The 23,031-nt window shown below is 37.6% G+C and overlaps 2 protein-coding genes across 2 annotated transcripts; one reads left to right on the forward strand and one right to left on the reverse strand.

Moving 5' to 3' along the window:
• Positions 1 to 187: 187 nt before the first annotated feature.
• LOC131779350 (uncharacterized) lies at positions 188 to 10,657 on the reverse strand. The gene is made up of 12 exons (XM_059095892.2): positions 10,435 to 10,657; positions 7,972 to 8,417; positions 7,105 to 7,414; positions 5,874 to 6,005; positions 5,518 to 5,589; positions 5,024 to 5,153; positions 4,299 to 4,473; positions 3,446 to 3,550; positions 2,576 to 2,774; positions 1,535 to 1,869; positions 1,235 to 1,441; positions 188 to 733 (listed from the first exon to the last, which is right to left on the reverse strand). Exons 1-12 carry the CDS (start codon positions 10,622 to 10,624, stop codon positions 284 to 286), a joined length of 2,751 nt encoding a protein of 916 aa, XP_058951875.1. The 5' UTR covers positions 10,625 to 10,657; the 3' UTR covers positions 188 to 283.
• An 89-nt stretch (positions 10,658 to 10,746) lies between these two features.
• LOC131779351 (multivesicular body subunit 12B-like) lies at positions 10,747 to 23,031 on the forward strand. The gene is made up of 13 exons (XM_059095893.2): positions 10,747 to 11,021; positions 11,897 to 11,986; positions 12,707 to 12,800; positions 14,323 to 14,458; positions 15,588 to 15,701; positions 16,562 to 16,653; positions 17,221 to 17,282; positions 18,030 to 18,080; positions 18,436 to 19,570; positions 20,384 to 20,465; positions 21,693 to 21,797; positions 21,942 to 22,054; positions 22,825 to 23,031. The coding sequence occupies exons 1-9, from the start codon at positions 10,941 to 10,943 to the stop codon at positions 18,478 to 18,480; spliced, it is 765 nt and encodes a 254-aa protein (XP_058951876.2). The 5' UTR covers positions 10,747 to 10,940; the 3' UTR covers positions 18,481 to 19,570; positions 20,384 to 20,465; positions 21,693 to 21,797; positions 21,942 to 22,054; positions 22,825 to 23,031.

The following is a 23,031-nucleotide window of genomic DNA, read 5'->3' on the forward strand; positions in this document are numbered from 1 at the left end:
TCAAGTCAACTGCCATATGTTTGTACAAATGAAAAAAAAAATTGTGGTCAGTTTGCCCACATACACCATTCATAAAATTAAAATGAATCAGGAGCCCATTATCCTTTTCATAGATTCGTATACATGAATCTCTCCAATCGACTAATTTGATGCTGATGGAAGCGGAATCACATGTAGATCAACCGAGTAACTTAAAATTCATTGGTGTCTTTAATACAAGCCGTAACATCTCAATTCTCTGCCTGCCCTTACTACAGCTGCGCATTTCAACGTAGTGCCCAAACTATTGCAAGCCCTGCTGTCCGTTAGGAGTCTGGATCAGCGACACAGGTACAGCCTGACCCACTGCGGACTGGGGCGAGACGGGAAGCGTGACCACCTGCGGCTGTACAGCACTGAGAATGTGAAACCCGTCTGTGGCAAACAAACTATCAGTGTTCAGCGGCGTTGCTTGCGACGCAGTCAGGTTGCCTTGCAACGCAGCCGTTGTCAAGGTATTGGACGTTGCCATGGTGATAGTTACATTAGGCGGTGTCTCTTGGGATTCAGCTTGCTGCACAAGCTGTTGCTGGGGTTGGGTTGTCTGTTGAGCAACCTGTGGTGCTTGTTGCTGTTGTTGTGGTGGCGGTTGTGTTTGCGGAGCCTGCTGCTGCTGTTGCACCTGTTGTTGTTGCTGTTGCTGTTGCTGAGAGGCCGGTTGTTGCAGAGATTGTGGTTGCAATTGATGGACAACCTACAACAGAACCAGTCAGGTGTTAAAACTAAAAGTCGCCTAGCAAGCTTACGTTCAGCTCACTGATCTCTACTGGTTGATTTGAAGGGTAGCAAACTGAACTTTTATCTGAATTTGAACCCTTTGCAAGGTCACTGTGCTGTGTTCTTGGACAAAGCACCGAAATCTCACAATGCCTCTCTCCACCCTTAAGTTTGAATGGGTACAGCAAACTGTCATGGACATTTCAAGGAATTCTGAGGGGGGAGGGGGAAAGGTACCTTTTTAGCGAAGTCCATCGCACGAGTAAAAAAAATTTGTGAAATGAATAAAGTCAGCGCAAAACAAACATAAAAAATTAAAAGAAGTGACAACCAATGAAGAACCGATAAATTATTATCTTATGATCTTACACCAAATTCTCGACACTAATTTGCAAGGAAATGTGTGGACGCTAGAAGGGAGAATTAACAGTCAGATCAAGGGAGTAAAAAGGTTCAGCTGGAATAGAAAAGTACTCACGTGTGCTTGGAGTTGCTGTGACGCTTGCTGCTGCAGTTGCTGGGTTTGCTGGAGTTGTTGCTGAAGCTGCTGTTGTTGCTGCTGTAACTGGAGCTGTTGCAGTTGCAGTTGTTGAATCTGCTGTTGGTATTGCAACTGTTGCTGTTGCAGCTGTTGTTGAACTTGTACCTGAACCTGGGGCACTTGTATTGGTTGAGCGGTTTGAATCTAAAATCACAGAGCTCGTTAAAAATAAACGATTTGAAAATGGGGAAGGGAAAAACAGGGACACGATCTTTCAAGTGCTGACTGCAAACTAACCTGTACAGGTGCACCCTGCACTTGGATGGTTCCATTGGTGAATGTGACTGTAGGAAGTAACTGTGTCTGCGCCAGTTGGGAGCTGTTCACAGTGGTCAGTGCCGGAATTCCAGACGACACAGCAGGCTGCATCATGACAGCCGACAGGCCGGCTGAACTGACTGCAGCTTGTAGGATGTTGACTTGAGGCAGTGATTGCTGAATCTGTTGCAATGCCACTTGCTGAACAGTGTCGACCTGAGCCTGCTGCGGAGCTTTCAGCTTGGTTTTCTTGGGTTTAGGGTTTTCCTGCCACCATTTAATGAGACCATGAGAAGGAGGTTCTCTGTCACCACCTGGGAAGAAGAGAAACAAAGAAACCCATGCGATATAAACAACCTACTGTCAAAACCAATCTTCTAATTCTGCTTTAAGCTCCTGTGCAAATGGTGAGTTCCTTAATTTATCCTACGAGTCACTTGTTTCCACGAGTCTAAGCGGTCTCTCCCAATATTCTTGACTTTCGTGAGAAGTAACATGGATTTTGCCCAAATTCTCCCAAAAAGCACCATTTTAGAAAAAGATGTCTTGTCACGAGCGTGGAACAAAGAAAAAGTCTGAATTCCCATCAGGAATCGTACCTTAGAGCTTCGGATTTCGCGCTCCGATGCTCTACCACTCAGTCAAAGAGGTTCTATGGTGAGCAAGGTCTTAACATCTGTTTTATTCTGTTTACAAAACATGACGCTATCGAGATTGCTGATCCTAACAGTATGCAGGAGGCGTGGCGTATATGAACTTCGTAATGGATACCAAGCTTAAAATTTATTATCTTTCTTATTCCATTTACAGCACCATTTGAGTATGAGTAATTACACGATTTCGATAGCTATTTAGCTTAAATAACCACGAGTAAATTTCAGACTAACAAAATAGCACGAATTAAAAGGGTATTTCGTCTCAAAAATTCACAACTACTTATTTAAGCCAAACTACACGAGAAATCATGTTGTTACAGTATCTATCAATAAAAAAGAAGAAAAGCAGAAAATCAAAACAAACCTGTTTCTTTCATTTGTTCATTAACTCTGCCGATTGTGCTGTGACTACATCCTGTCACCCAGGATATGAACTTGTAACAATTAGAGCGCGCACCTCCAGATGGCGTGAGCATCTCTGCAAGAACTCTCCGTGCTTCTGTCTGCCCTGAGATGGCTCGGTCACGCCACTGCTTTAGCAGATTTGTGTGTGTCATTGCAATCTATGAATTTGAAAGTTGAGAATTCACAATCATTACTATCTACTTACACATTCATTTGTTTATAACCTGTTTGTATGTATGTATGTATGTATGTATGTATGTATGTATGTATGTATGTATGTATGTATGTATGTATGTATGTATGTATGTATGTATGTATGTATGTATGTATGTATGTATGTATGTATGTATGTATGTATGTATGTATGTATGTATGTATGTATGTATGTATGTATGTATGTATGTATGTATGTATGTATGTATGTATGTATGTATGTATGTATGTATGTATGTATGTATGTATGTATGTATGTATGTATGTATGTATGTATGTATGTATGTATGTATGTATGTATGTATGTATGTATGTATGTATGTATGTATGTATGTATGTATGTATGTATGTATGTATGTATGTATGTATGTATGTATGTATGTATGTATGTATGTATGTATGTATGTATGTATGTATGTAACAACTCTTTCACAGGATTCATACTCTTTCAAAAGCAATGAAAATTCCATAAATTTACGTCATATTATGCAAGACGTTTCCAATGTTTTCCAAAACCAACGATCAAGACATTGTTTACAGAGGGATGTGAAAATAATTTATATATCTAGGATATGGTGCACAGTAGTTAACAGTACATTAAAGAATGCGCACTGACCATAACACAGTTATCCACACAACACTTTTCTTTCGGTAAATCTTCCATGGCCTTCAGTTTACCAAGGGCAGCCTTTCCTTTCTGTCTCACAATACGAAGAGGTTTCTAAGGGTGAGAATAACAAGATCTATAAACCTTTTAATTAGTGCCTCCTCTCCCCTATTCACTCCTTTCAACTGACCTTCCAATAAGCCAAATTCAAAATTGCTCCCCCCCCTCCCCCTAAAGAAGCTCTTCCCCTTCATCTGTTTTCAAAGACAAGAACAAAAATGACAAGTATCATGGACAAGTATCAAAATCACTTTTTGCCTTGCACATTTATACCATAATCATATCTGTTTTGAGCAATCCAGTCTGTTTCCCGAAAAAGATAATTTTATCAAATTAAATATGGACAGCCAATTGACGGCTTCTTAATCTTCAAAGCCATACATATAGTTGGAAATCTGAATCTCAATGTCTACATTTAACCCTTCAACTCCAATGAGTGACCGCAACAGAATTTCTCCTTACAATATCAATACAATACCGAAGAGACAACTGATGAGAATTTAAAAAATACTATTCAGCACATTATTAGTTGATCCAGTACCAAATTCTCTGAACTAACATTGTGAGAATTGTACTGAAAACCATAAGGAGAATTACTAATGAGATCTTGGGAGTGACAAGGTTATTTGAGGCTGTGTATCATGTGACATACATGTAACAGATATGATAAGGTCCCTATTCTGAGCAGCTTGCAGCTGAAGTGGGCTGGACTGGTTGAAGATTGCAGATAACTAAATCAATAAAGTAAATATATAAAGAGTGTCCCATCACATGCATGACTGTGATTGTACATGGAACTTACTGATGGATCAGTTTTGAGCTTTTTGTGCAGGAAGTTATTGGAATACAGCAACACCCGCTGAGTAGCTCTTTCACATAATTTCAAAGTGTCGCGTAAGTGTTTCCTCTTTTCCAGCACATACTCCTCAAATTCAGTACACTTCCTCTGACCATTACCAAGGCCAATGTTTTTAGATCTGAAAAGTTTCAACAGTCACAAAAGTTTCCAACAAGTTCTTCACAAAATATATCAATGTTACAACCAATGCTCTTGGTTACTGCTACTGACACCAGTAGAGACAGCCACTTTGCAAGTATTTACTAGGATCAACAAGAGTTATTTGATTACCTAAATCGTTACCTAACACTGATAATGATGCACTTATAGAGAATTTCCCTAACAATATGCCCTATGCACTTTACAACACAGTGTGGGGGACTTTGACCAGACTGCATTGCACAGTTTAAAATTTTTGAAAGGAAATTTTGAGAGTTCCCCCTACAACCTGACTACAATACTGGGAGCTACAATCCCTTACATGTACATGTATCTTTGCGAGAAATGTGTGAGTTCTTTCACTTCCCCTGCTAACCAGTACAGAGAAGGTGCAGGATACAGAGCCTACTATTGATTTTCCTCATCCAAGAAGGCTAGAAAGTCTAACCATTTGCAGATGTCATAGCTGAGCTCACACATTCTTCTATACAATGTACAGTAGTTGAGTCAATAAGTCAAGCAAATGATACCTCTTCATGGATTTTGCTTGGTTTCTGACTTCTTCAACATCATAGCATTTCTTGTTACTGAGTTCTTTTGCTTTTTTAAGCATTTGAAGCATGTCGTTGGCTCGTTCCCTTGACTCTTGCATGTTGCTTCCTACATAAAAAGTAGCAAGAAACAAGTTAGGGCTCTACACCAGAATGCAAAAGATTTACAAATAACATGTTTGCCTTTCATTACAGGTAACTTAAAGTGTAAAATTTATCCCAGCATGACACATAACTTTGCCTATGATTTTAAATCCAAAAATTAAAGGAAAGTAAAAGAACACTCTTTAACTTTTATTAGCTGTATTATAAAAGAAATTTTCAACTGTGTTTTAACGCAATCTGAGATTGAAGGGGTGTACTTCAGTGGCTCACTGAGATGGATGTGGGGAATATACACTGCTGGTGGAGGTGACAGGATTTAGTTGTGTAACAGAACAAATCTGACCTGTCTTGATATCAGACAGACTTACCATCTCCTATGATATAGGACTGTAAACAGCCACATGCTCTGAATTTAAAATGTGGACAACAAAGCCTTTCAGCTGAAACAAGATTAAAAAAAGCAGTCAAAATGAATGCAAGCTGATATGTGATATAAAGCTTCATCAAAGTAAATTTTTATTTTCATTGATTTCTAAACTCTTTAGAAGGCACCACAAGCATGCATACTGTATGTTCCTTAATTTATAATCATTGATGGTCAGCATTAACAGTCCTTGCCAGGTATCTAAATTATCTTTTAAAACTTACGGTTTAGCATCAATTTTAAAGCTCGTGATAAAAAGCATACTTTACTAATAAAAGTAAACTTATCATTTGATATTACCATCAGGGTCTCCGAGTCCTTCTACTAGAGACATTGCAAACTGGTTTGCCTCCTCCAGATACTTTTTCTTTTCTTCTGGATCTGGTTCACAGCGTTCTCGTCTTGGCTTTTTAGGACGATCAAAGGACAAACCTAAATTTGGTACAAGTCAAAACATTTCTCATCAAAAAACTTAATCAGAGATAGATGTACTCTTTTCAGTGTGATATTACAGAAAGATGTCACTGCCTGCCCTTACATTAGTTATCTACTTCAAGTTCTCAAAGTTTCACATGAAGTAGCATGTTCCACAATTGTCTTGGTAAGAGTTCAAACAAGTTTCTTCTAGCTTCACATTAAATTTGCAAAGAGTAACAAAATCATTAAGTGTGTAAATGTCTAAAATCCTTTGTAGTAAACAAATTATCCAGGGTCGTCAAGGTTAGTGGTTGTATAAATGCTACAGAGAAAGTAGGTAGCAACCTTTGCTCCTTGCTGATGCCTGACACAAGTCCACAGTTGCATTTCAATGAAAAAACCCTGAGTATGAGCACCCTGCACTGACAGCACATTACACACTCTTTATACCCTGTAACTCCCAAGATCTGATTGTAAATTCTTCCCTCTTGCTCCTAAACATTTCCTTATACGTTAATTGCAAGAATTTGGTGTTATATCAAGATACATGTACATGTCACAACCCTGATGCCATAACTTTGATCACCAGCGATATTTTCATAACCTGTTTGCTAGATAATGTAACTAGATAGGGAGCACAGTTACAAGTAAAATCACTTATGGGAGTTAAAAGGTGACATGTAAGCTCACAAACAATATAGCATTGCACCAATGACAAGCATATTTTAAACCAAATCAAAGGGTCCAAAGTAACAACCAGTTGCTCCATATTGCAACCAAAGATCAACTGTTGGCAACAAGAAGTTTTAATGGTAACCACTTAAGGAGGCCAGGGACTTAAATGTTTTACTAATGTTCATCATGTACATTGTAAAGAATCGATCCTCTTGTTTTGTTATGTTTTTGATGCACTTAACAGGTGATGGTTTAGGAGCATGATTTTGTTTCAACAAAGAAACTTATTTAACCCTTCCTGTTAACACATTCCTCTCTGAAACCAAATGTTTTAGGCCACCAAATTTTTCCACTAATGATATTAAAATAAGAATGTTCAATCATTTCTCACTTGCCACCCAAAAAGATTTCTCTTGGACCCTATATTACTGACACCTACCACAAGCATTGCACAGAGTGAGAGTCTTCCCTGTTGCTGGATCAACCTTATGCCGAGGACTTGGCTGATGGGAAGAAAGCTTTGGTCTGTTGCCTCGTCTTGAAGGGTTGATAACATATGGAGAACCACACAAGTCACACTTGAATGGGATGGCTGGATCACGACGAGGAATACGAAGCAAAGGATTCATGCGTCTCCTTCTCTTCTTCTTTGCTTTAAGTTCATCTTCTGTTGGAGATTGAAATCTGACTGGTTTCCTCTTCCGCTCTCGTTCACTTGCTCTTCTTCTTTCTAGCTCCTCTGATGAACCCTTCAGATGTTGCAAAATATGCATATTTTAAATAATATTCATTTTCGAGATTATTTTTCACATTCTAGATATGTTTTCTGAATGAGGCAAAAGGAATGAACCAAACCTCTTTCTCTTGAGAGATTTAAAATGATGAAACTGCTTTTTTTTCAGGGTGGTAGTAAAACAATGATCAAGTTTCTTGTTGGGCAAAATCAAACATGTTCTCTTTGTTTATAACAAAATTACACAATCTAATTTCTAAATTAGCACAACAGTACTTCAGGCATAATCTGCACACGGACTTAAATGAAGCTACAGTTAGAATGATGGTTACATGTACTTCCTTGAAGACATCTTATACAGTAGTTCATATAAAATACTGAACAAAGGTATAAGATCGTTATATATGAAGAACTTCTTCTTAAGCACAGACAGCATACTGTATACAAATGTAGCATGATGTACCTTACAGTAACATGGCTAACAAAATGCACCCAGTGGGAGTATATCAAATTCAACTTAAACTACTCCTACTGTATATATTGATCAAATCCTAACTTAAACAGTTTTCATACCTCAACATCTCCCATATCAGAGAGTCTGTTATGGGTTAAATCTAAACTTGGTTCTGGAAGATCTTTGGATTGTGAGGTATCATGCTCCTCTTCTACTGCACTAGCTCTGCTGTTAGGATCCCGATGCCCAAAAATGACACTAAATACTGCATCATCAGCTGCTGAAGTCTCACCAAGAGCACTAGTGGATGGAGCATACAGGTTTGAGCTGGCACTTGAGTTACTAGCCACTATTCTCAGTCTTGAGGCATGGCCAACTGGTGTATCCTGTGAAGGCTGATGACAAGGAGCATCTAACAGGTTATTTGATGAAGAATTTCCTGCAAGAAGTGTTGATACTGCAAGACTTTCACAGGCAGTGCGTACTAATGTTTCTAGTGCACTTGTATTTGGAGCTCTTGATGACTGCAGAACAGACTCATTGTCATCTTCTGACACTGATGAGGCTTTAAATAAAATGAAAGGGAGACATATCAAATACAGTTTTACAAAATTGATGACAATATACATGTAGCATCACAAAATCACAGTTAATTAAACTTAAGCTACTGTATTTTGTAAGACAAAAAAGAAAAAGAACATTTTCAGAAATGAATTTGAAGAAATCAACATTCATGGTTCATGCACATGGAACCAAATGCTATTACAAACGTACCAGAGTATCAGACTTGAAATTTTTTTCAATCAGCTTTAAACTCTACAAGTATAAAACCCCTCGCTGGAACATCAGGGTCAGGAAAAGGCAAAGATTTTCTCCACATTGACAGAATCTCTTTCCCTTAAACACACAAGTGTGAGTCCAACCTAATTTCTCCTTAAAAATTAACACTCCTGTATCACGCATTAACCCTTTAACTCCCAGATCAAATTTGAAATTCTCCTTACTGTCAACCACAATTCTTATAATGTTAGTTCAGAGAATTTAGTTTTGGATCAATTAATTGTCCCCAAAATGATATTTTTCTTTATTCTCATCACTTATCTGGTTGATACTGTATTGAAATTGTAAGGAGAAATTCTGTCTTTGTCACTCGTGGGAGTTAAAGGGTTAAGGTCATGAGAGTAATGAAAACCGTCACTGACTAATGAAGCTCTTGATTGCTAAACAAATTCTCCTTGCTTACACCTAAAGAAATGTATGAAGAACAGTATGTAGAATATCCATAATGATGTTAAGTTTTATGGGTTACATGTAAGTTAGAAGGTGGGTTCTTGAGACATCAGGAGGCTTCCATTCTGTTTCATCAGCCTCCTGATAAAATAATGCACCTCCTCTTTAGCTGGCAAATCTATGCAACCCAACAATTTGACCTTATTCCAGAAATAATTGAAAATAACTGTTACAAATCCAATCAGGCCTGCTAAAAATGAGGTGCCACAAATACTGCTTGAGCATCCAAACTGGTCTACCTCCAACAATAATAAAGCCCTCCATGTGACTCTTGACTTAAAGATTGACCATTCCTGAAAAGAACCTGCTAAGCTAAAGACCTCCATGCTAACACCTATTAATCCAGATTTTAGCTGCACACTTAATATCATTACTTGGTAAAAGGTTTGTTCTTGCAGAGCAAGACAGTCATGGCTTTATTTTCACCATTTAATTACTTTTAAACAACAATTACTGCAGCAATACATCTTTCATAGCAAAAAAGACAAATAGCATCTCAAAAAGTGACAAATTAAATCACTCTTCACAGAGCATTGCCTTATGGAATGCATAAGGCCTCTGAGACATGCAGTAAGGGGGTATATTGAAGTATCAGCACACATTTAGACAGATAACCAAATAGACAGGCTCCCTGCTCTATCTAGATAAACAGGCCCTCCTGTTCATGCTTAATTTGAATACGACCTAACGTTCCGATTGACAATGTACATATGGAAGAAGATACATATAAATCCTGAAAATGTAAATTGCAAAATGTCTACTGCAGAAATTAATGTCAGGAAAAGTTTTCCTGTGAGGATTAAATTGTTACCCTTCAATCTCGGGTCGAACATAATCTAAGATATTTCAAATATCGATACATGTAAACGATTCGCATTCTGTGCAGCGGCACGGTATTATGACACTTCTAATTCAAGTAGAACGATTTTAAGAAGAGACTCTGGCAACGATATCAAAGTGTTCCAACATTCCACGATGAACTGCGAAATTAAAGGAATACTAAACTCGCCGATCTGCGTTCCGCAAATGGAACGCAAGCTCTTAAAAACACGGCACACATGATATACACAAACCATTTTTTTCACGTGATTACTCTGAAGCTGAATTTTTACTTCGCTTCGGATAATCGATCCATCGCAAAACTCCTCTTAAGTTGCAAATGAACAAAAAGGGAATCATTTTTTTTTTGCTAATTCCTACGAGAGATAAGGTTAAATACTCAATTCTCCCATTTCAGAGTTGATAGAAGCTCAACTGAAAGATAAAATTTGAGAGAATCTAGAAACTCATACCAGCTGACTGATTGTTGTCCTTCTCGTTTTCCGTTTCTCCCGGGAAACTGTAAGAGCTACCAGGATCTTGGCCTTCTTCAGCTAAATTATTGCCTTCAAAGTGTTCTTCAGTCACCGATTGAAAGTTTTCGATGCCGCAATTCAGCGTCTTTTCAGCGTCGATTACTTCGGCTGGCCCACCCGAAGCCATCTTCTTTCTCAAAACACATCACCTGCCCTAACTGCGAGTTGCATTCTGGGACTCAGTTCCGAATACAGCCGACAAACCTCGGCCTCTCTGATGTTGAGTGATATCTTAGTCGGAATAAATTCGTTGCATCCGAGTAGTCTCCGACTCCAATACTCAAACATAACCTGTTAGAAGTATGCCTCTCGTTCATGTTAAAGTTCAAAACACCCATTGAATTCGAAGCTTGTCGACCTTCACTTACCCCACTGTGATTTGTATCTTCGAATATTTCCCTAAGTTGCTATATCCGTCCAACGTGAGGGAGAAAAGTGTTGATATGCAGGCCGCTCCTTTTTCCCCTGTAACAGACATAAAAATTGTCTGTCAGAAGGAACGCTATCCACCCGGTTACTTCATGGTAAGATAACTTTTTAAAGGAATACACTGTCTTTGTATCAAACTCCATGAACCTTTTAGGCGAGCCAGAAAAGCTGTCTGGTAATCATATCTACGTTTTCAAGTATTTCGATTTTTGTCTTGGTAAATATTAATGAATTAGTTATGAATTTTATTATTTTGAATTTTTTATCTCAAATTTGTTTTGCTTTTCATGAGAGTACAATCATTTCCAACTAATGTAATTTTCTAGCATGGTGTAAAGACAGGTGATGGTCCTTGCAGTCTTTATGGCACAAAATTGTGTTGTGATTGCTGTACCAGATATTGAAAGCAAGTCCACAAGCTGCATGATTAGTTTCAAAGAGAGGGTTTCCAGTTACAAGCCCTATCTACAAAGGAGAATCACTCTAGCGAACTCATAAGAATTTTGATTTTATTTTAGAAATTTCTCATTACCAAACCTGTCTACTAAAACTTGTATTTTGCACACAACTTAAATAGTGTTGATCACACTCCTCAAAATGTCAAGATTGCATTTAGAACAGTACAATTTCTCTGTTTACCAAACTAGGGCCCGTTTTTTCAAAATTCCTGGTAACTTTCTAGAGAATAGCATTAGCCACCCATTCAATAGTCAGGGCTCGATCATAAAATCCGCATTTCTTTGGCTTCATTCATAACTGGCAATTTAAACTTTTTATCTCCATGTCCCACACATTTTTTTTAAATAGTGGTAGCTTCCATTTGTGTTAATCTTGTTTATTAAAATTAATTAGAATGAGATTATTTTATTAAGCCATTGCTGCATATAACTGTTTGCAAATATTACAATGTAGTTACTTTTATGCTTCCACTCATTTTCTTTCGTATAATTTTACTTCTTCACTCAATAAGCTTACAAAGACTGTTCAAGGTAACGATGGGCAGTTATTTGACAGCACATGGAGACAGAAAGGGAAACGTTATCTTTGCTTTGCAAGACAGGTAACCAGCTTATGAAGAAAGATAGTAAACTTACCCTATACAAAGTTCAAAGTTATCAAAATTTGTGATGGTTAAAAATTTAAACAGTAGCCTTTCTCTTAAATGGTTGAGTCAGCTTTAAACATAGCATATGACAGCCAATGCATATAAATAATGGTAATTGAACTGAGTTTGGTGTCCCAAATACAAGACTTGGTCAGTTCAAATATTTTATTGATGCAGTACTGAGCTGGTTTGAAATTAAATTCATCCATTTTTGGGGGGGAAAAAATATGAGTTTGGAAATAAAAGTTGCAAAATTTGCCACATGATACTCTTTGTCTTTCATTTTCCTGCAATTTGATTGGCTACATTAAACAAGCCTTGAAATCTGATTGGTTGTTTTGTTTTTAGTGTGGCCTGCTTGTTGGCTGGGAAAAAGATGTGATTTAAAGCAAAAAATGTTGCGATTCGTGAATAAATTGCACCAACTAGAGCCAATTAGTTTACAGGGACCACCAGTGATCTCAAAATAGGTGTAATAAAGAAAAAAACTGTGCAGCATTTCTTGAGGTTTATCACACAACAGGCTGCATCAGATTGAATTATGTTTCAAATTTTGCAATTAAATCATCAAAACTATGTATAATAACTAAGTATACCAGGCTTGGGAAATCTCTTTCATTAATCAAATGTAAAAATAATTTTATACTGAATCTATGTATAATCAATTTTTCTTAGGGAGGACAGAATGTGATTGAAGACCTAACAATTATTGGTGAGGATGATCATGTGCCAGCAGGATTTACAGCACTCACAAAAGCTCATGATGATGGTATGTGCAGCCATTGATCTTTGGCAAATTTCTGAAGTACTTTATTATTCTGCTTCAAGGCAAGGTTGTTCTTCAACATGGTTATCTAGGCATGAGACTTGAGAAGCAGTACTCTCCAACACATTTGTTGGGACACCCTTTGCCCATCCCATCCCTCTCAATGTTGATCCACAAGATGGTATAGAAACATTGGCAATAGACCATTTTCAGTACAGTTTTGTACTTAGTTGCCAAGCCTTTGATTTGAAGTGAGACCTAAGATGACCTTGTCATGAAAGAGACCAATATCTATTTAGAATGATAACAAAGTAATTTACATCTGAAAAGCAGCAAAGTTTATATCATAACAAGGTCATCCTTAGCTTTACCCCTCTTCAAAGGCTTGGCATCCAGCCATACAACTGTAAAATGGACTATTAAAAACATTGGAAGGAGGAGAGGGGCATAGGAATCATCATAGACGTTGTTCTGAAGATGTGTGTCTGAACTAATTATGTCTAGGAGTGAAGTTCTGATTTTTTTTCCTACACATGCACTGGTTTTGTGTTCCTTAAAGACTTTTCCTTCTTTGCTGTGTTTTTGCAATTATTGTACAGTTCCATAAACAGTTTTACAGTAATAGATAGCAGCAAGGGCTTGAGTTTCTACTTACCAGTAGTTATTTTATTATTGCACCATATTTTAAATTACAAGATTTTAATGAGCAGCAAATATGTGGCTTTAAGTGGCAAAAAATTTGATTGTTAAGTAGTATGACTGTGCTGTTTATAATTAATGTCCACTGTATATCCATCCTTAACCCTTTAACTCCCAAGATCCTAATGTTAATTCTCCCCTGAAGCTGCTATGCATGTCCTTACAAATCAGGTACAAGAATTTGTTATTTGATGACTTTTACCTGATAAGTTTGAATATTCTCATTACCTGGTTGCTGGATATATGTATGGATATTTTAGGGAGAAGTTTCATGTCAATCACTTCTGGGAGTTAAAGGGTTAACCCAGGCAGCATTAACTCTGACCAAAACAGAATTTCTCCTTTCAAAATCAATACAATGTCAAGAAAAGATGTGATAAGAATAAAGAGAAATATCAGTTGGGTAATTGTTAATTGATCCAATACCAAATTCTCTGTACTAACATCATAAGAACTGTATGGCAGACAGTAAGGAGTATTACTTAATATGAGATCTGGGAGTGAAAGGGTTAAAGATAAAAAAGTCAGTCTCTGCTTTTGTGATTGCCAAAAGTAATTAATTAAATACTTTTTATGTACTTGTATGAGTCTTTCTCAACACTTCCCTATATCTACACAATATTATGTGGACAAGGGATGAGAATAAAGAAAAATATCAATTATGAGATTGCTAATTGATCCGATATTGAATTCTCTAAACTAACGTAAAGAGAATCATTTGGCAGACATTAAGGAGAAGTACTAATGAGATCTTGGGAGTTAAAAGGTTAATATCTTAGAGATCTTTGTATATTATACAGTCATGTAACTTCTCTCTTTCTTCCAGATGACAAGGCTCTGCGGAAACATTTTCTTTGTTTCAAAATCAAGGCAAGCAAGACAGCTGTCAGTGCAGTCTTTGATATTGTGTTAATTAACAGAAACAAAGGAGAAACAGCCCCTCCTGGATACAAATTAATTACGTAAGTATCTCTACATCAGTGCCTTGCTTTTCCAGGACTTAAATATGGAGAATGTGCCTGCTGAGTTGAGGTTATAAAGATTTAAAGTGTAATTTCAGGGAGTTGTTATGAATGGATACACCTAGTGACAGTAGAGCTGCTGTATTATATACTGTACAGCTGTTTGCATTAAGGTTGTCAGAAACAGGGGGAGTGTATGCAACATCCCCAAAAGCATTGTGGGTAGTTCTCAGGTCTGATGAATTCATTTTGTTCCCAAGACTGATTTTTAATTCTAAACTTGATGAAAAATGAAAAAAGAACAGAGTTACCCCAGTGAATGGCAGAAATGATGTAAACTTAATGTGAGCAAATTCAAAGTGACCTCACAAAAAATTGTTTACAACATAATATTCTATGATTTTTTTCCTCTTGTATCCAAGTGCATATGGGTGTTTATCCTCCATTTATCAGTCCTTTTGTCCATATTTACTTGTTTCACTTATTAAAATTCATTCATCACCTTTTGAAATTGTTATGTGCTATTTTTCCTTTTTTCTGACAACCTTTCTGCAAACAGCTGCATGGCAGAATCCTGATTGATGGAACCTTAATTGCTCAAAGTTCCAACTAAAGCTGGCATCTGTTGCTCAGTCCAACACTGTCAAATTTTTCACCCAGTGATATTCTGAATCCTCCAGTTAATCAAACTAGTTTTCAATAACATGGTGGCAAAATTGGCCAATAAGTGTCCATACACCAGAATTTCAACCCTAACCCTTTAAACCCTTGAGAGTGACTAATATCTAATTTATCCCAACAATATCACCCCAGACTCGCTCATTAGGGTCACAAGAATGAGGGAAATTAATTCAGCAACTTAAGAAGCTCTTGATTTTTAAAAAAATTCTCTTTGTCAGCACCCTAGGAATTTTGTAGAGAACAGTATTGAGAACAGGCATGATGTTATCAGAGCAAAAGGGTTAAATGACCAACAAACTCCTCTATCGACTGATGTATTGCTCTGGGTGCTGAAGTACCATCGACTTTGACCATTATCAGTCATTTTTAGGACTATTCTATACCTCTGATGATCCAGTTTCACGGTCAAGTGTTGTTGAGGAATGTATATGTGTGTTTTTTTTTCCAGGAATGAGGTAAATAACTTGTCAGTGTGTTTCAAAGCAGCTCCAATGACAAGAGAACCACCAGGACCACCTTCAGGTCATCAGAATCCATATAGTGTACCTCCTCAAAATCAGTGGTTAGTTTCCTTTACATAAAAAGCTAACATGAAATAAAAAAATATTAAACAGTTGGTATCCATAATTTAACATCAAAATTAGTTGGTGAATATCATATGCAACCAGCTGAGCTTTTGTGCAAAAACAAGCTATGTTTGACCTAATAAAAGCAGTTATTCATTTAACCCATTAAATGACCAGCACCTAATTTCTCCTTACAGTAAAACTGCTGAATCATTCATTAAAATCATGAGAATATAGGAAATGATTGCCAACCTAAGATGCTTTGATTGTTAAACAAATTCTCCTTGTTTGGACCAAAGGAAATGTATAGAGAAGAGTAAAGAGAATATGGATACTGATCTCAGGGTGTAAAGGGTTAGCTTAGGCTCAGATCATACAAGCCATCCAGTGAACACAAGAAGTAATGTGCCTGAAAAAGTATCAATGGCTCATGCCAGTAATGATTGGACTATTATGTTTAGGAATATGTATGTTGTATGCTTTCTAAAATAATATATTTTTGAAACTTACAACTAATACCAGGGGTAGATCTTGGGGACGGGTAGAGAGGGTGCACAACCCCACCCCTTTGAGATGATCTCCAGCCTTCTAATGTAACTTCATGGTTATGCAAAATCTACTGTACTGTTTGCTATGTATTCTTAGTAGTTCACATTATATTACTGCCCTTCTTCTTTGTTCGCTTTAAAATGTTTCTTATTGTATCATGTGTCAGTTACTTCATTCCTTTGTGGTGCACCACTCCTAAGAACACCCTGGATCCACCTTGGCATACACAAAAATATCCATTAGCTAAGCACAAAGAAAATAAACTCATTCTGTGCCAGAAGTTTACAGTGTCTTAACCTTTCCATAGGTATGGTCAGGCTCCAGTCCCAAGTCCCCAGCAGCACCAGCTAGGTTATCAAGCACTTCCTGCAGTGTCAGCTAAACCTGGAGCAAGTTCCGGTGAGTATAACCTTGTCTGTAGCAACCAATGTGATAGGATACTTGGAGAAGAGGAAAATTTTACAACAGAATAAAACCTTAAACTTCGGTTTCTTGTGGTAGAAGAACGCTAGAAGGGAATGGATGAAGTGAAGGGAAAGAGCACAATGGAAAGGAAATTATTGCGGCTGATTTGTATTGACTTCCTCACCATAAGTAACCATGATCTTTGAATGAACCACCTAGAGATGAAATTAATATTAAACAACTTCCATCTCTGGAAACTTGCTTCTTAATTAAGAGAGCTCACTTATACAAACTACAGGTGTGAATACATAGATGTTCATGTACACTTACCTGCACCAGAAAATGAACAATTTCTAAGAAGCATGATCTGCGAGCTCAGTGGTGTTCTGTCGCAATATTTGTGATAATTGTTCTTTCTTATGTAACACTTTGCTCTTTGTTTTCTTCGCTGAGGTCTTTGAATTATGTCAGTGCTCATCTTTATTATCGCCCAAACATGGGTAAAGACACAGTGCATTTGTTTGCCAGTGATACTCAGTTTTTTTTTCTTATTCTTGATAGCAATTGAAGGCCTTCCGTTTGAGGTCAATTCCAAGTTTGAGATGCTGTGGAAAAAGTCAGGGGTAGGTTAAAGTCGTCTACCACAGCGGTGCTCATAATGTAGGACATGCGCAAGGGAACCAATTTTGGCCGGCAGTGCGTTAATGTGCTGCTTAAAATTTCAAAGGAAAACTTAAGAAACGACCGCTGACACACAAGATATGTGAAAAAAGAAATGTTAATTTGTTCATAGGACTCTGTGAAAGCAAACGAAAGTAAAAAAAAAAAAGGAAAATGGATTATTTTCCAACACAAAGTTTGTTTACGTATGGATTTCTTTCTGGTTACCATTGTGTTTTGAGCTTTTTGGAAAAAGTCAAACGATTTTCAAACACCGCGATTTACTCGCTCGTGCAGTTGTTTATAACTCTCTTGTAAGACAACTTGATTCTAACATCCTGAAAGCACGCCGCCTAGTCACCACAGCGTTTGTACATTCGCCTACGTCTGACGGCTGTGCTAAGTAGACCTTACAGCTGTAAGCGTTGCAGTGTGATCTTAATGAACAACATAGAATCGTTTTTGCTCGAATGTAGGTTTGCGCCGACTTGTCTTAAATTCGAATATTCTTGCATGAGCGAAAACGCAAGGATTTAAAGTTAGAAATAGGAATGAGAAAATGAACGGGGTGGTTCAGTGGTTGGGCGTCTTTATTTTGAGAAAATTATGATATTAAGGGGTGAAGATCATTTGTTATCCAATATTTAACAGAGAACAGAGAAGATATTCAACATGCTCTCTTTAACGAGGGTGTTATATCTTTTCTTCAGCCTGTGATTCCAGCTATGCAAAGCTTATCTGTCAGTGACATAGACGTAAAGGTAAGTGGAACTTTCCGTTGAAACCGGCTCCAAACCTGCGGGCTTGCAGCGGTAATGAGAGACTGCTCCCAGGCTTACAAGGCTCGATTGCAGTCTTTTTTATTGTTCCCATGAAGCTTAGATTCCTCGAGAATGCCTCTTGAGGGATCAACTTCGGAACCAGCTTATTACGGGAACTAAGAATTTCAGCTCGGTCTTCTTATGCCAAGTTATAAATCGGGATATATTTGTTAGTTCATCCTATTAACCATTAGGCAATGTCTTGAAATTTTCTAAATTTGCATGGCCTAGGCTGGTTAAAAGTGACATGTATTTTGGTCGAAATTTCGTTTCGCGTTTGTTTTTTCTCTTCCAGTATAACTATGACTTCAGCAAAGAGCAAGCTGTTACATCAAGATGAGAGAAACAAGCTGTCTGAGTCAGTCAGATGAATGGTTCGTCTTGCTGTGTCATGCAGCCAATTCCAATCTCTCAAAGCATAGTTACAACTCCGGCGGCAGCAATCACAAATTATATGCGACTGACCATTACAGCTTTGGAAGAGAACTTAAGATACAAAAACATTCCGAGTTATGTCTCCCTAAGTTTTCTAAATGAACTGTCCAATACAATTTACTCTGTCAACTTCACTCTGCTGCCATTCTCTTCTTCATTTTTCCACATTATTTTGCTTCAGGCAGTTTTTCTTGTCAAATTCCCTCATCCATGTTATTTATTGAGCCGAGAGACTTGTTACGTCCGGAAAACCTTTCCACAAAACTGAGATACGTAAAGGCAGTGCTTGAAGGACGCTTTTGGTGTCCATTGAACTGTGGAACAAAATGAATGAAACTGGAATAAACTAAGACATGAAAAAGTAAACCCAAGGTCTTAATGATATTTTGTGCATTCTTGATATTTTGTGGTAAACAAAAGATATCATGGGCAGAACAATAGCTCTGCTCGAGTGTTTTAAAACTTCGTAAATGTCTTAGCCGTCCTCTGAAAGACAACAACTTGAAATTACCAAACTTTGCGTGGTGTTAGAACCGAAACCCTGACGGCGAGTCATTTAAGTTCCCATTTGGAACTCAACGTTGCTCACGTGCGTGAAGCTGTAGTTGAGGTGTGGCGCTGTAAGAGAAGGTACACGCATCCAGCTATTCGAAAAAAATTCTAACCGTAAATATAGATTCATTTTTTAATCAACGTCTTCCTCGGCGTTGAGGGCCTGACCGCCAAAGATCCCTTCTTTTAATGTGACAAACGTACAAAACGAAATTACGAGGACATCTAAAACAATATGTTCATCAACAAAGGAAATGCCTAAAGCTGGTTTTTTTTTTATTACTTAGTTGGCAAGAGATAATTGATTCTCTTGTGTTGTCAGCTAATCCTTAATGGACAAAACATTGGCGCCGTTTTAGTCAACTCGGACTCTTAGGATTAAAGACTCTAAATTCTGAAAATACCGGCCGGATTCAAGATCGGTCAAATTCAGATGTATTCAGGTGGTTTAATTAGTTCAGGTCACTATGCATTTATGCTAATCTATGTTAAATAAAGGATTGTCATTAGAACAGGTCGCTTTCCTTTGAACCCACCGAGGGTTGATGAGGGTCAAAGTAATAAAATGGTTAGTTTAGGGCGTAACTAAACCAATAACGGAATTAAAATCTGACTTCATGATACGTAGAGTTATTTGATTTGAAAGTATGGAGTTAAACAGAAATCTTTCCTAGAGGGAAAATTTCCCTCTAACCAGGTGTATACAAAACAATGGCGAAACAAATAAATTACTTGCTGGATTGATGTTTTGTTCTAGAAATGGTATAGGGTTTTACGTAAATCTTTCCAAGGGCTGCCACCCTTTTTAATTGCCTTGATAATGATCTTAAGCAAATAGGTAGTGTTGATTAGTCATTATTTAATATATGCATTTGTACTGCTGTGAAAACCGTAAGTTAGATAACTCATTGGGTTAATTACGTCACCTTCGTTAACTAAAGAATATTGCGTTTTATTGTATTGTATTAATTATGGGTTTTGGGTTTAAGCGTGGAGTAAATGCAACTGTGGAAAACATCTCAAATGTTTGCATGAAAAACCCTTAGGGAAGGTCTTAGTAGGCTGTTCCTTTAGAGTGGTGTATGAACGAGCCATTAAAACGCGCCTATGTTTCACAAAGAGGATGGTCACTTGTAAGATACTTTGATAGATATGATATGATAAGATAAGATAATTAAGTAATATTAATAACTTACCTTTTTATTGGCTCTCTAAAGGGTGGAAAAAAGTTCAATGAAGTTTCTTATTTACTTCAGCAATAGATAAAGAGATCTATTTTGTCATCGCAATCGACTAGTATTGCTCCAAGGGAGAACATCTATCTGAAGTTTCGAAAAGGTATGATATCTGATCAAAGTTTATGTGTGATTTTGGGTCACTTTTAACCCCTAACGCGTGAACTCATCACAATTCTCGTAACTGCACAGCATTTGTATCCTATCAGCCGTGCATGAGGGTAAAACAACGCATTAGTTCGGGGATCGACTAAACTCCATGTGAGCAAATATGTAATAGCTTCTTTTCACTACAGCTTCACTTCCAGAAGGAACAACCCCGCAAGTTTTGAGTCCAGTCCGAACTGATGCAGACTGAAATGCGTTAGGTGTTCATAAGTTAACATTTCAAATACATATTATAAGCCTAGAACCGAGGGTCCAAAATAGACTTTTTCAATCCCGCATTCTGCCGATATTTTTCATTCCATCCCGCCATTCCGCCATTCCACCATTCCGCCATCCCGCTGCAATGAACATTTTAATCCCGATCCCGCTGGGTTAAACCCAAGTTGCTTTAGTTCACCACCAACTAATGGACAAATTAGCCTTTGCAATATTTATGATGTACTATCACTATGGAAAAAGGAAAAGACTTAATGCGTATTTAACGCTTAAAAAACGGTTGTTCCTCGGTGTGTTTACGGTCATTTCTAAATGAGACAAAAAAAACCTCCATCATCAGAAGGACCAACAGTAGAGTTTTACTGTCACAATAGTGGATAAAAATTCTTCAGCCGATCGCCTAACACTAGGAGTCATATCTCAAAGATACAACAGACTTCATCAACTTCATGGGAAGAAACAGAGCTTCCGAAAAAAGTGATACTCGTTTCGCTGGACGTTACGGGCTTATACCCGTCCTATCCTCTATCCCGCCTTCGAAACGGAGCATATCCCGGTCTCGCCTTCCTATTTTCATCCCGCATCTCGCCTTTAAAATTTCTCTTATCCCACATCCCGCCTCGATTTTAAGCCTCATCCTACATCCCGCCGAACCTATATTGGAACCTCTAGAACCATGATTCTTTGTCTTCAGTTGCGGCATTCATTTGATAATCACACGCCCTACTTATCCAACGCCCACGAATAATAGATAATTGTCTAATGCACAATAATCAATTTTCTTGTATCTACGCCTAGTAGACTCCTTTATTAATTCTGGCAGCAAATGAAACCACGACTGTTTTCTGTTTTTTTTTTCTTGTCTAATCATTTGATGGAACTTTCCGAATTTCATCATTTTGCCACAATTCAAGACATTTTGTTAAATTAATGCAAATCTATTCAGGTTATCAATATGGACATGCGCGTGACACTTATACTGATAGTCTTGGTTGCCATGACAATGGGACTTCATTTGAGGAGCCGTTTTGGCTTAAAACAGGGTGATGAGGTACGGTGTCATGATGCTATTGATAAATAGTAAATATTTACATGTAATTACTTGTCTGTTGGCTTTTGTTTTATTTTCTCACACATCGACATGAGAGGTACTTATGCTCTTATTTTAATAGTGCATTGCTGATGTCTCTCATAGATACAAGGTAAAGTTCTCCAGCAAGGGTGGCCCTGGAAGAAGAGAGCTTGTAAAAAATGCTACCGTCGTTTTATTACCACTCCCACGGACTGTTGCACTCCGGATCAAACTTGGTAAGTATTACTCGACATTTAAATCATATGAGTTGAGTTGAGGCAGGAAATTTTTACAAATATTTAGGTGTTGAGAAACCTCGCACATACATAAAAAGTCGCCATTTCAGTTTACCATACGTGTACTAATCAAGCATTAACAGGGATGAGTGTAGTATAATTCAGGGAGTAACCGAGCGAGTGATTTCAAACTGTCCAAGCGCGTAGCACAAGACTTATATGAAACTATGAGCGTGATTGCCCCTGAATTGTCCGACATGAAGTGCGACGGCCACCTGTGCCGATAACAAAATGCGAGAAACTCAGGAATTAAATATTTTATGTAAGGGCACATACCCTGAATACCAGTCAATAGACTAGTTAATTTCTTCCATGTTTGTTTTCAGTGTGAACCTCTCAACCTGCTTGCTTAAAAAGTTTTTCTTTATTTCGATTGGCCGGCATTGGTTAGGTAGTTAAGTTTTATTGGCCAATGACTTTAAATGTTTAATTTTTATTGGCTCGTTAATTGTCTGTTTTGGCCTGCCCGATTCTGTCCAATAACCAGTGTTTGTAATCGGACAGGTAAAATCAGACATTTTGTACTTGAAACAGCCAATTAATCCGCAGATAGGGGCTGTAAGGAACCACTCATATCCGAGCATTTTGTAATTAGCACAATTATACGGAGTATCCGCGCAGTGTAATGAACCCTACCGAGTTCTTTTTAGCTTTTAAATATTTTTTGTAATACCTAATTAGAACTCTACTTTATTTTTAATGATTTACAGTAAATGGGATGGAAAATGTCATTAAACCGATGTGAGCACAAAGAAGAAAGTACAGAGATGTTGTGGAGCTAGTGAAGATATTTAAACGTGCGATTTCATGTTCCATTCAAGTCAGAAACTTTTCGTAACCGGTAGTATTTTTTGTAGAAAATAGAATAATAAGCTCCACTGATCTTTGAAATAAAATAACTGCCTATTGGCGTTTTT

This window comes from Pocillopora verrucosa, chromosome 4 (assembly GCF_036669915.1).
Source record: "Pocillopora verrucosa isolate sample1 chromosome 4, ASM3666991v2, whole genome shotgun sequence".
Lineage (NCBI taxonomy): Eukaryota > Metazoa > Cnidaria > Anthozoa > Scleractinia > Pocilloporidae > Pocillopora > Pocillopora verrucosa.

Coding starts and splice junctions, on each gene's coding strand:
- LOC131779350 (XM_059095892.2), bottom strand. CDS start 10,624: ATGGCTTCGGGTGGGCCAGCCGAAGTAATCGACGCTGAAAAGACGCTG. Junction 5,590..5,873: donor AGGACTCGGAGACCCTGATG/GTAATATCAAAT, acceptor ATCTTGTTTCAG/CTGAAAGGCTTTGTTGTCCA. Junction 734..1,234: donor CACAGCAACTCCAAGCACAC/GTGAGTACTTTT, acceptor GTTCTGTTGTAG/GTTGTCCATCAATTGCAACC.
- LOC131779351 (XM_059095893.2), top strand. CDS start 10,941: ATGCAGGCCGCTCCTTTTTCCCCTGTAACAGACATAAAAATTGTCTGT. Junction 14,459..15,587: donor CCTGGATACAAATTAATTAC/GTAAGTATCTCT, acceptor TTTTTTTTCCAG/GAATGAGGTAAATAACTTGT. Junction 15,702..16,561: donor GTACCTCCTCAAAATCAGTG/GTTAGTTTCCTT, acceptor ACCTTTCCATAG/GTATGGTCAGGCTCCAGTCC.